The following is a 13,341-nucleotide window of genomic DNA, read 5'->3' as shown; positions in this document are numbered from 1 at the left end:
TTCCCACCCAAAGACGGACAGGGAAAAGCATAGCATTTCGCAGCCCCATCTTTTTGAGAGTGTTTTTGACATCAGGGTACTTCCAACGGGTCTCCTGAACTAGTGACGTAAAACCTAATAGATTGAAATGGAGGCCCTTTGGTACTGGAGTGGGACCCTCTCCTGAGCCAGATGAAGTACCATGCCCTTGCATTTATAATTTGGGGAGATGGGCTATGTGCAGGTGAGTGGGGGCACCCTCAGTGGGTCTCGGGCCTAATGAGCAATGAGCACGCTCTACAGTGAAAGTGGTGGAAAAGTCAGCGTGGTCGAAATTGTCAGTTAGGAGGCCCCCGATAAGGGCATCCGCTTTGCCCACATTGGTGGTCTCAGTCATACCTGCTATGCAAATACTATTCCTACGGGAGCAGGCCTCCAAATCCTTGCACTTTAGCTCAGCTTGTTTAAGAGTGCACTCCATCTTCTCCATTCAATTTTGCATGGTTGCGCTGCAGTCCTCCACACCCAAGATCCTTTCCCCTGCATTGTCAAGAATAACCCCCTGGTGATCCAGGCACTCACCTAGTTTGCTGATGCGGCCAACTATTATGTCAAATCTCCTGTCCACTGTGTGGAACCCCACCTTGAGCTCCTCCATAATGGCGGACATATCTTGGGACGAGGTCGTAGGCATGTCTTGGTTGGCGAGGTCCTTTGTATCTAGAGGGGGGCCATACACCCCGGTAGATCTAGTTTTAGAGTTCAGCCTGCTCTGTCTAGGATCTGTTTTGCCCTTATCAGGGATGCCACACCTCAGCGAGGTGACCCAGTAGTGAAGGGCACCCCACAAACGCCAATGCCAGTGTCCAGGAGTGCCGCCTTGTAGAGGGGGTGCAAGCTAAAGACCCAAGTCTCACCAACCGCAGGAGCAGGTTCGCCAAGTGGTGCCAGAGGCCAAAGCGCTGAGGGGTGGTGCAGAGAAAAAGTCAATGGGCCCCCAGCATACCTGCGGTTTGGCATCCAGACGACCAGGGCTGGGGTCAGGGCACCACAGTCATTTGGGTAATGCATGGCCAAGAAGCCCCGACGAAGCCACCAGATAGAGGGAAGGTAGGTGCTGCCCAGCAAACCAAAAATCACAGGGTGGCACGTTCAGCTGGGGATTAAAAGCCAGATCGCTGGTATGGCAACCCCGGAACACCCAGGGGGGCCAGCTGGGAAGAGAGGATGCAGTGCGCTATGTGCTCTCACTGTTCTTCCATGTGCAAGTCAGGGAAGTGCCTCCAAACTCCAATACAGGGGTCCAGCTCCCTACGACTAGTGGCGCGCTCTACTGCGAAGGCCACCACAACCACCATCACATGGTCTGCAGGAGCCACCCCTAGGCCCAGTCTACCAGGGGGCCCAACGAGCAAGCCCACAGACAGCACAGGGCAGTACAATGCTCTTGGCATCAGGGCATGCCACATTGCAGGCTCACGGGGCACCATGCAGCTAGCCGCAGGATGTTCTTAGCCGGGCCGCAGGGGTCCAGCGCCCAGTGGTGAGTGGCATGCTCCCCCACAAAGGCCACCGTGCCCACAATCACACCAGCTGCAGCAGCTGTCTCCGGGCCCATACCACCAGGGGGACTGGCTAACAAGGCCACAGGCAGCGCAGGCCAGTGCGGTGCTCTCGGGGTTGGGTGGTGCCACCATGCAGGCCTGCACTGCACCCCATTGCCAGCAGCAGGATGTCCTCAGCAGGCCAGTACCCCACAGCCAAAGCAGGTGAAGGCCGGGAATCCTACCGGCCAGTGTAGGTGGGGCCAGGGAGGAGCACCGTGTTGTCTACATTCCACCACAGCGGCGGTGATCAGAAGCATCAGGCTCATCTGAGGCCGCAGCCAAATTAGGCCCACAGGGTGGTCCAGGCATGCCGCCCGCACCCTCTGGAAGGTTCCATGTCAAACAGCCTCACGAAATGAATGAGGTGAGGATGGCAGGGATTTACATGTTGTTGGGGCAACCGCTGTCAGAGCCTCACAGGATGTTGATCTTGGTGGCGGTTATAGCCACACCCCCAACAATATTAATGCTTGGTAGGCTAAATCTTTTCAGATGTTTTGGTCAGCCTATGGTTTTTATGTATGTTTTTACCTTAGTTTTGCATTTGTTGATGGTTGATTTTGGGATTGTAATAAATCTTTGAAACTTTATTTGGTTTGGAGTTTGATTTAGTGTTAAATTGTTTATGGTGTCTAGAATTGTTTATAATATAATGTCATTGACTTGTGCATTGAACGATTCTAACTACTATACTCTTCAAGTCCAAAGATTCAGTCAAACTCAGTAGGTGAGATTGGTGATGGTGTCTCACCTGCGCACTTATGGTTTCTGAACCCGAGGTGGGAAGAAGATCTCCGTGGGTATGCTAGCACTGGTATCTAGTGAAACTTCTTTTTTTCCCTAAAGTACGCACTGCTGTTAAAAAAAAAGTCATGCAAAATACCTGCAAAACACATTTCTCACTGAAAACATAATTTCGAGACCTTTTTAAGGAATTTTAGTAAATGTCATTGGAAACTTTTACCCTATTCGACCCACGCTATGTAACATTTGGTTAGTTGTACTCTACCATAACACCACTCACAGACCTGCTGGAAGGGAGGACAGCCCACCAAACAATAATTAAACTCTAAACTCTTGAAAACAAGTGCACAGTAATTACAAGCAGGCACAATTAAGCGTCATTACTTCACAAATCATTACATGCATTTTGGTGAAGTGCACACAATTTATCTTATTTTCCCTGAAAGTCACTGCCTGCAGTAGGTTAGGGCGTGTAGCATTGGGCATCTCCAGGTGAGGGTGCATGTCTGCTGAGGCTATACGTGGATAACCACTCACCTTTTCTTCCAGGTCCTTGATTTGTCGCTTCTGGATATCCGTTTTATCTTCAAGATCCCGTATTCGCTGGAAAATTAAACAAGGAAATTTTAGAGCTGGAAAAGGGCAAAAGCAGGCAGTTTTTATATGTGACAACAATAACTTTCACATGGATATTTTTTGGAGGAGAGTTTGAATTGTTTGCATGTGTGACTGTGTGAGAGGGAGAGAGAAACGGTAACAGCAGTTAGAAAATGACGCATCAGAAAAAGGAACATATAGAGACACTCGTCTGTAATTTACACATGTACAGCTATTAAGCATTCAGTTACAACTGATTAGTCCTCGAATCTCACAAAGTATTAAATGATGAAAATGCCTTACTCCCACTCCCCTTTCACGTTTTTTTGTGCGCAAGTAAAAGTGTGCTTGTTGTTTCCCTAAAAGTTTTCATATTGTGAGGATCATATGAATGTTGAGATCACTATTTAAACACAGGGATGATGAGGGTGCCTGAGGTGGGCAGATACATGTGTGCCTCTGGTTTGTGAAAATGACCTGCTGGGTATGTGTTAGAAATTGGGTCTTAGTTGGCAGAGGTATGCACCCTATCCAAGTAGGGACCACAATCCCAGTCAGGGTAAGTCAGATACACAACCTAAATTAACCTGCGCGCACCCAATGGCAGCTTGACACAGATCATGCAGGCTTAACTTAAGAAGCAATTTATAGAGTATTTGTCCAACACTTAAATTACAGTAACACAGTGAAAGACACCACAAAATGAATCCACACCTGCTAGGAAAATTAATAATATTTATCTGAAAATAGATTATATTTATCTGATAAATACAAGACAAAAACAACAAAAATCTAATCAGGAGAAGTTGAGACATGAATTTTTAAAGATTAAGGGGGTCAGTATGAGCCCCAGCGGTTCAGACCGCCATGCCAGCGGCGGGGGCAAAGACCGCCACCGGCATGGCAGTTTGAATCGCCATATTATGGACACAGATAGGGGGCCCTCCTTCACTGCCAGGCTGCCGCCGACAGGCAGCCTGACGTTGGAGGGAATCATCTTCAGGTAATGATCCCTTTTGCCACCAGTCTTTCCCTGGCGGGTTCCCCCGCCAAGAAAAGGCTGGCAGAAGGGGTGCTCTAGGGCCCCTCTGGGGGCCCCTGCACTGCCCATGCACTTGCTATGGGCAGTGCAGGAGCCCCCTTGCAGTGCCCCATCGTGCAGGTCACTGCCCGACAGGTGCTGCTGCACCCGCCGCACACCAACATTGGTGGCGACTCCATTTGGAGCCGCTGTCAATGTTACGGCCCTTTTCCTCGCTGGGCCAGTGGGCGGAAACACCGGCGCAGCGGGGAAAACATTATACGGCCGGCGGGGGGGTAGTCACGCTGGCGGTCATCTATTGAACGCCAGCACGGATCTCTGCGGTTTTAACCGCCGAGATCGTAATGAGGGCCTAAATGTGAAAACAGTGCTTAGAAGTCTATAGTGATAGAAAGGTATTTGAGGTCATGAGGGACCTGCACAAAGTCAAAATCCAGACAGACTGTGATGGAGGGTAGGCCGGCTACAGAACCCATGGAGGGTCCACTGAAACAGTACCTTCGGAGGAGCAATGTGTCCTCGGTGGAGGTACGATGTGTCGATATTTCTCCCACACTCAGGCCGATGCACCGTCATCAGGTAATGTAGAAGTGGTTGTGGTGCATCATCGGCGAGCCACACAGAGTGTCGTCCTCAGGTCGTGCAGTGGTGAAGCCGCTGTCATTGGGTAGCCGCTGCATCATCGATGGGGATGCGAAGTATAGGTTTTTCTGCAACACTCGGGCGATGGGCAGCATTTCGTAGTTGTGGATGTGATGCCTCATTTTCTTGAAGCGGAACATCAATTTTTCTGCCGTACTCGGGGTGATGCGGCACTTTTTGCACTTTGCAGCTTCAGAATACACTTCTGAGGCCCAGGACTGGAGGGTGGCACCTCGGGCAAGGGTTGGACTCACAGCGGCAGAGTCCAGGAGCACCAGAAAAGTTGCAGGCAGTCTTTGATGTCCCTGACACTGCAGAGAACAGGGAGCAAGCCCTTGGAGATTCTTGGTTGAAAGGATGTAGACAGCAAGTCCAGTCCTTCTCACTACAGGAGAGAAGCAGCAGGCCAACACGGCAGAGCAAGCAACAAAGTGGCAGCCCATCCTACAGCAGCAGCAGTAGGGGAACACAGCAATGCAGCTTTAGAGTGGCAGTCCCTCCTGGCAGCACAGCAGTCCTTCTTCTAGGCAGATTGTCCTTGGTTCCAATAGTTGTGATTTTTAAAAGTGAGTCCAGAGGCACCAAACTCCATATTGCCATCTCCTTTCCCAACTTGCAATATTGAAAAACGAATGTACGGGTTTTCACTATCTGGACATGCTAAACTAAAAAGTGCATGGCCAACATTCTAAAGACACTGCACACTGCTCTTGGGGCTAACTAGGGCCTACCTTAAGGGCAACGTACATGTAATAAAAAGGAAGGTCAGGGCCTGGCAAGTGTGTACACTTGCCTAGTCAAAATGGCAGTTTAAACTCCACACACAGGATATGCAGTGGAAGGCCATGGCTGAGACATGTTTGCAAGGCTACTGCAGTGGGTGGCACAATCAGTGCTGTAGGCCCACTAGTAGCATTTAATTTACAGGCCCTGGGCACATGTAGTGCACTTTACTAAGGACTTACTGGTAAATTAAGAATGCCAATTGTGGTGAAGCCATTGTTACCATGTTTTAGAGTACAAAGCACATGCACTTTAACACTGATGAGTAGTGGTAAAGTGCACAGAGTCCTAAAAGGCAGCAAAAATGAGTCAGAAAAACAGGAGGTCAGAGGGCAAACATTTAGAGGAAACCATGCCAAGGATGTCAGGTCTTACAGAATGCTACATGGGTCATTGAGTCTAGTGAGAAGGAATCTGTGCCTTATTTTCTGCACAGCTATTTCAAAGTGAGTCTGAGGGTTCTGAAGTGTTGATCTCCCTAGGTAGACATGGATGTGCATTCCACTTGCAATGATTTGTATAATACTATGTGCTGAAAGGTGTGTCTGTCCTTGTAAATTGCTGTGGAAGAGCTGTTACTCCTGTTACAGCAATCATTAAATCAATCAGTAAATCAATCAGTCAGGATTTATAAAGTCCATCAAATCACCAATGAGGGTCTCAAGGTGCTGGAGTTGCTAGCTACTTCAAGGTGCTCTTTTCATTTAAACAGCCATGTTGTGCGTCTTTTAATGAATTCCTGGAACAATGCAGCATTGCTGAGGTACAGGGGAAGGTCGTTCCAGGGTTTGGCTGTCAGGTGAGAGAAGGAGTTTCCTCAGCTGTTGGACCTGAGGATCCAGGGGGTGTCTGCACGGAAGAGGGAGGAAGATCACAGGTATCTTGTCAGTTAGTAGAAGGTCATTCATTTTGTTATGTATACTGGTCCTTCTCTGTGCAGGGCTTTGTATTTGTAGGTCATCATCTTGACCTGGCTTCTCTTCCCCTATAGCTTCTTGAGGTGCAAGGTGATGTGAGTCTGTCTGGGGAGGTGAAGGATGAGTCTTGCCGCTGAGTTTTGTATTGTCTGTAGTCTCTTCAGGAGGCATGCATTAATTCCTACGTGAAGAGTTTTGCCATAGTCCAGCCAGATGGTGATGAGGGCTTGAGTGACAGTCTTCTGGTGTTGATTGGGAGCCACATGAAGATCTTACAGAGCATGTGTAGGGTGTGGAAGCAGGAGGACAAGACTGCGTTTATCTGTTTCTGCATTGATAAATTGCTGTCCAAGATGATGCTGAGGTTGCGTAGCTTTTCGGGGCAGGAAAAGGCAGTGTTCAGCAGGGCACCAAGTGTTGTTACATGGCGAGGTGTTGTTCTTAAAGATGAGGACCTCGGTCTTGTCCATGTTGAGCTTGAGACAGTTGTCACTCATCTAGTCAGTGACATTCATCATACATTTGTGGAATTTGGTTCTGGAGGTAGAGGGGTCTTCTGACAGCGAGCGGATGAGCTGGGTGTCATCGGCATAGAAGCTGATGTTGCATCCGTGTGAGCTGACATGTTGGCCAGGAGGATCATGTACATGTTGAAGAGGGTAGGGCTGACGGACGATCCTTGTGGGACACCACAGATGATCTTCTAAGGTTCACAGGTAAATGGTGGGAGACAGATTCTATGGGTTCTTCTTGTGACATATGAGGTGACCCATTGGAGGACAGCTCCCTGGATTTCGATTTGCTGGAGTCTGTTGGTCAAGATGTGGTGGGAGATGGTGTCCAAAGTGGCTGATAGGTCAAGGAGGATGAGGGCTGCTGTTTCACTGAGGTCTAGGAGGAACATTTTGGAATTATGGATTTTGTGCTTGCACACCCGGTACATATTCAGTCCAAAATAAAAAACAAAAACATATATCACTGAATACATATCAGCAGGTCAAACATCTTGATATTTACTGGGAGAAAAATAGTAAATATGGGGACATCGAAATTCTGGATCGCTAAACACTAAAATTCAGGCTATGCCTCATTCTATGGCTGAAACTCATAATACTTGATAATAATCACACACAGTAAATTCATACATATCAGTGTGGGTTTTTATAATGTGCAATAATTATCTCACATAAAACTAGATCACTGATAATGAGTGGTGTATTGTATCATGATATATGTTTAAAACCTTTGAGGTTGGGAAGTACTTGTTTGGCATGCAGTCTGGTTATCTTTGTTATGAATCTGCTTAGGAAGTGTGGGATTATGCGGCATCTGGACCCTACCTCACTATTCACCTCGGGCTACGTGTGCATATAGACTGAATTCCTTATAGTTTTGGATGTGCACAATTTGATTTGGATATTGTTCATTACAATTTTAGGTGAGTCTATACTCAGTAGAGCACTCTAGGGCGTAACTTTGATGTCATCAAGGATGTTTGGAATTAGTTGTTCGCAAGTTGTATGAGGCACTTGAGGAAAGGGTTTTGACTGGCTTTGAATACTCGGGAGAGCTGTACACTCCAAGCCTCCTCATCAAGACTTTTTGCAGGTTTGTCCCAGGGTTCAGTTTTTATGCTAAAAACTTAAATGGATCTCTCTCATGTTAGTTTATTAGAGTGGTTCCGAGTTCCTTAATGCTAACCCAGCTTCAGAGGAGCCAGCTCTTGTGGTAATGCAGTGCTGTTGAGGTCAGAACTCAGTTATATGCAGGGAAATTGAGCGCCCCTTTCCAGTTGTCAATTAATTATAGCATCACAGTTTACAGGAAGTAAAAAAAAAAGTAATACATGTGCAGTTTGTTGAAAGGCTATTATAGTGTTTTGCAAGTAAAGGTTCCATACACAAATTGGTTTGTTGAGACCAGTTATCAGGAATAGATAAAACCAACTTCCTCCTACATGACAGAGCTTGACAATATTGTGCGTGCAAGGCAACAGTACTACGTACAATGATGCTACAACCGTGGTGTTATATTAGCGTTGCCTTTTCAAGGATCACCTGTAGTTTGGGGCTTGCGTAGTGTGTGTGGTTCCTCCTTGTTCATTATAAGGGAGGAAGGTATGTTGTACATGTTTGTGCTGCATGAGTGAATGATGATGTCATGTGCTGCACAAAGTTAAGTAAATGCGTGTTTTTAGAGCCCAATTAGTTCTGTGCTACATGCTATTGTTGGGGATATCAGTAATGCACATGGTGGGTATTTTCTTGTCTTGCAATCTGTTACTAGTATTACACAACCCTCTTTTATATGTCCACCCTAGAACGTACTTTTTTAGCAAGTTCCCCTTCGGTTGGCACACACTTAGCAGTTACACCAGTTTTTTCAATAGCTAGTGCCAAGGACTTAAGGTTATGAGATCCTTAAAGACACTTTAATAATGTGAAACAAATTTGGCACATGCTAGCCTGTGGTGCGATTTTACCTGATGGGCTTGCTGAAGCAGCTCCATTCGCTCCTGTAGTATTTGACAGTCATACTCTCTGCTTTTTCTCAACATTTGCCGCCTCAGTTTTTCTACTGCCGTTCGGAGCTCTTCCTGCTGTTTTTCACTCAGCATCTCCCCAAACTTGATGACGGTTTCCTGCTGCAGGGCATTGTACAAGGTGGCCTCTAACTCCTGTATTCTCTGTTTAACACAACCACAAAAACAATGTCAGAAATGCTGCCACAGCCTTTCAAGAATGCAACAGTGGAAATTCAAATTTGCCACTGAATAGATTTGTGCATTTGTGTGTTTTAGACTAAATCAAGTCAATTAGTGGTTCTATATGCACCCCAGAGATTCAAATAAGAAGAGGTTTTGGAGAATGGCTTGGCATAAATTAACCTGTGCAACATATTCCATGATCCAACGTCTTCAATAAGCATCCATATTATAATGTTAGTGAACTCTATATCATGACTCCTGTCCGGGAATGCTTTGCTGTATTCGTGATGAGCGCATCACTTACAAAAAACAAATTGACAAACATCACAACCTGTAACCTAAAGCCACAAATCATCAAGAAAATCATTATTTTCATCGAAGAGTCAGTGCTAGGAACAGTGCTGTGGTATTAGACTCAATTGTTTGAAACTCACCTTTGTCACTAGTTGGAATTAATTTCTCAATGCAAGAGCATCCGTGATGCCGAAGATGATCAGATCACAAAGAAAAAGCTTTGAAAACTTATAATCTACTTCACAATCTGAGCACTTCATACCCTGACGCAAAGATCAGTTTTCTACTACACATACTCCCCAACTGGAAAGCCTTATTTGACTGATGAAAAAAAAATCACGACAGGAGATCATTCATGGACAATCTGACAGCCATGTTTTCAGGACCGGGTTGTCCATTTGGGACAGAGTAACCTACCCGTCTCCCTGGTCGTCCGGAGCGTTGGGAGCTGCTAGTAAAGGTAAAAGAGCTTCTAAGGCTTAAAGTTCCTCAGTAAATTAAGTCACTTGAAAAGACTTGAAAGAGCAGCATCCACACCTGTTATAAGACCATTTACAATTATGTGTCAAACTCTGCATTATTACAAGCTTATGTATTCTTTTCAATGCTTCCGATAAAGGCAATGTTTTAGCCAATACCTTTGAAGACCTGTGTTGTAAAGAAAATAATTTAGCCTATTTGAAATAAATCTTCTCAAGTTCCCTGTGGAGAGGGTTAGACATCAATTTTAAGGGTGCTCATTTACTCACTGCCTGATGCAGCAGGTATAAATACATTTTTTATTGGTGACTCTATCATAAAGACTATCCCTGCCAAGAGGTCAATGTGTAAAAAGAAATGGGTGGCTTACGGTTGCCAAGGTAAGGGCAGAGAGAATGAGAGGCTGTGAGGGATACTGGGAGGAATGGAAGTTTGGTAAAAAAAAAAAAAAAGATTATGGCCCTCATGGTTGCACCGCCAACAGGCTGGAGGTGCAAACCTTGGGATTACGACCGTGGCGGAATCGCCGCGGTCGCACTAATGGGACCAGCCGCGCTGCCCAGGGGATTACGAGTCCCCCTCCCGCCAGCCTTTTCATGGTGGTAAGAACCACCATGAAAAGGCTGGCGGAAAGGGGAGTTGCGGGGCCTCTGGGGGACCCTGCACTGCCCATGCCTTTGGCAAGGGCAGTGCAGGGTCCCCCTGCCACAGCCCCATGGAGCTTTTCACTGTCTGCATGGCAGACAGTGAAAAGCGCGACGGGTGCAACTGCACCCGTTGCATCGCCGCAACACCGCCGGCTCCATTTGGAGCCAGCTCCCGTGTTGCGGCCGACATCCCCGTTGGGCCGGCGGCCAGAAACTAGGTTTCCGCCCGCCAGACCAGCAGAGGTGTCTTAATGGCCACCGCGGGAGTGCAGCCGCATTGGCAGCCGCATGGCGGTTACAACTTGGCAAGCGGTGGTTGCCGCCCGCCAATGTTGTAATGAGGGCCTATATTTTTAATGCCTCCCTACTTCATAGCAGCATACCTGAAACTAAAGCTGCAACTAAAACGTGAAGTAAGAAAAAAATAAACTAAAGTAAGAAGATGGACACAAAAAATAGAAATGTATAATAACTGTTACAATGGATGTAAAATACAGGAACCTCCTCCAATTCAAAACAAAATCTCACACAAATGCAACATTAACTAGCACCACAGCAGTCTGAATAAAGCCAGGACATGTGAAAGGATGGTGAACTTTATAATGTGTCCGACGCAGATGAAAGCACAAATAAAGAGGTGGTTTAGGATCCCAGGAAATCCCCATCTCCTTCAGAATATCTATAAGATCCATTCTCTCCCCTTGAAACCTCTAAACGCCCTGGATCCTAACTCTTGCAACAACATCAAGATCTATTCAGTACAATGATGACACAAAACTGTGGGCCAGATTTAATGAGCAGGTGTTATAAGTGTCCAAAAATGTTGCAAAGAAATCTCGTAGATTTGTATGTGCAATTTTTTGTCCCCCCCCATGGGAGAACACCCCCTTTGCATATATTAAGTCTGGCACAGGTATAATGTAGCACGAAGGGTTACAAAGTGGTGCAAATTTGGCCTCGTTGGGCCACATTAGAGCAAAAAAAAGATGCAAATGTGGTGCAAGGAGGCACTAGGGGCTCTCAAAGAGGATCCCTGATAAGCAATGCAAATACATGATAATGAACAATCACAAAATCTGATTCCTTGATATTTCTCTAGACTTGTGATATTTACTTGAGTCTTTATCACCAGTTTTGGAAAGAGGCTTCTACTTAGCTATGCCATTTTAGTGCTTCTTTAGGTCTGGCCTTGCAGAGATCTCTGTGTCTTCAAAGATGCTCTGAAGGTAGTAAAGTATTGTTGAGAAGCTGCTGTGTTTCATGCATTCCCTCCCAAAGTGGGGGTTTGTTTTTGTAAAATGAAATACTGAAGACCCTGACACACTGGACGTTTTCTCCCTTTGTGGGGGATGAGGGGATGTCATTTTACTTTTTCCTTAAGCTCTGGACTGCCAGACTTTGCCTGATGGTCCCTAACTGAAAAATACATCAGACTGTCCTCTCTAAATTGGGTGAATATTCTGATGTACTCTCAATAATGAGAGCTCAATGGTTATCGGGGGGTTGGAATACGATTTCCACCAGCAAAGCCAGTAAGGTCACCTCTGGCAGAAACATGACAAGCCACCTGACTCTAGAGTGGGTAGTCCATCAATTTGGTGGCAGGGAATGCTGCTACTTTGTGGCTGAGTCCCCCATCCATCAAACACTAATTTAAGGTACCTTGTCTTCTGTGGCATTACTTTTGCATGTGTTGTTTACATTTGAAAGAGACTTTAGAACTACTGTAAATGTTACAGAAAAGATACATGGCTCAGATTATGAAATATATATACAAAGAAGAGCATACTGGACTTCTTGCCAGTTAGGTGACAGAAATTTATTGAGAATAGGGTGTCTGTCAGTCTTGGGTCATCCACATGTTTAAGTTTGTTGGATACGTAAATTTTTTAGGGAGATTCAAGAGATTATACAGGTCTTAATAATCATTCCAATCATAAATGTTCTAAGTAGGATGAAAAGGACATGGGTCCCCTAAAGTGATGTAGCCAGAAATGTTTCTAAGAAACCACAGCAAGAGGCCTGGTTTATAGAAATAAGGGCTTGGCCTAATACATGATTAATAATAGTATTCTGTGCTTGACACATTTCTTGTGAACAAAATCATACTAGACAAGGTATCCCTGAAAGCAGCAGGGAATAAATATATGTAACTGTTTATGTAGCATAATGCTACTGGGCCGTAAGCACTTGACAATGTAAATGTTCAAGTAACCGGGATTAACTTGTTTATTCCATTATAATTAGACAGTATCTTAGGCCCTAGAACATGAATGGTAAATCACAGTATCTATCATGTTGTTTCATGTAGTTTCATCTCTGTCAAAAAGGGGACATCCGGTGTTGTGTTGCAACTCTAACATGTGAAACACTAGCAGGTATAATTTGTTTTCAGTGTGAAAGGACAGAAGTTATTAAACTATTGGACCATGGTTCAATGTCTGTTTTTAGGTTTCACCTGCACAGCGCTTGCACTGCGCTTGCAAAGTTTTTTGTATTTAAAACAAAATCTTAAAAGGGGCTTACAGCCCACCCTTACTTTCCATTTTCTCCTATGCTTGTCACTCTGTTTTCCTTGTTTCTGTTTGTTCCAGCATGCTATTTCCTGTTGTGTTTGTCTTTCTCTTTGTGTGTTTTCTTATCATTGGTGCTTGGACCAAGTACTCCTTCCTCTGAACTTTTGCTCCTCCTTTTATGGTACTACTTTTTTCTTTGTGCTCAATCTATTTAATGACTGCATGTTTTTTTTTACTTTTGTCCCCACATGCTGTTCACAAGCCAGATTTGTTACACACAGACATATTCATCTTTAGGCACAAGAGAAGAGATTATGTAATTTTCCCAGAACCACTCGGTATTGAGCCTCTCCTCTGAAACTTGAACCCTGGTCCCCCCCCTTCAA

At 45.5% G+C, this 13,341-nt stretch overlaps 1 protein-coding gene across 1 annotated transcript in view; it reads right to left on the bottom strand.

Moving 5' to 3' along the window:
• The window catches only part of JAKMIP2 (janus kinase and microtubule interacting protein 2), a 387,006-nt gene that overhangs the window by 27,906 nt on the left and 345,759 nt on the right, over positions 1-13,341 (bottom strand). The window contains exons 20-21 of the mRNA XM_069244668.1: positions 8,794-8,997; positions 2,868-2,933 (exon numbers count right to left, since the gene is read on the bottom strand). Coding sequence (XP_069100769.1) covers positions 2,868-2,933; positions 8,794-8,997 — 270 coding nt within the window. The remainder of the gene's footprint in view (positions 1-2,867; positions 2,934-8,793; positions 8,998-13,341) is intronic.

This window comes from Pleurodeles waltl, chromosome 7, assembly GCF_031143425.1.
Source record: "Pleurodeles waltl isolate 20211129_DDA chromosome 7, aPleWal1.hap1.20221129, whole genome shotgun sequence".
NCBI classification, from domain to species: Eukaryota; Metazoa; Chordata; class Amphibia; order Caudata; family Salamandridae; genus Pleurodeles; species Pleurodeles waltl.
This window is presented reverse-complemented; position numbering and strand designations above follow the sequence as displayed.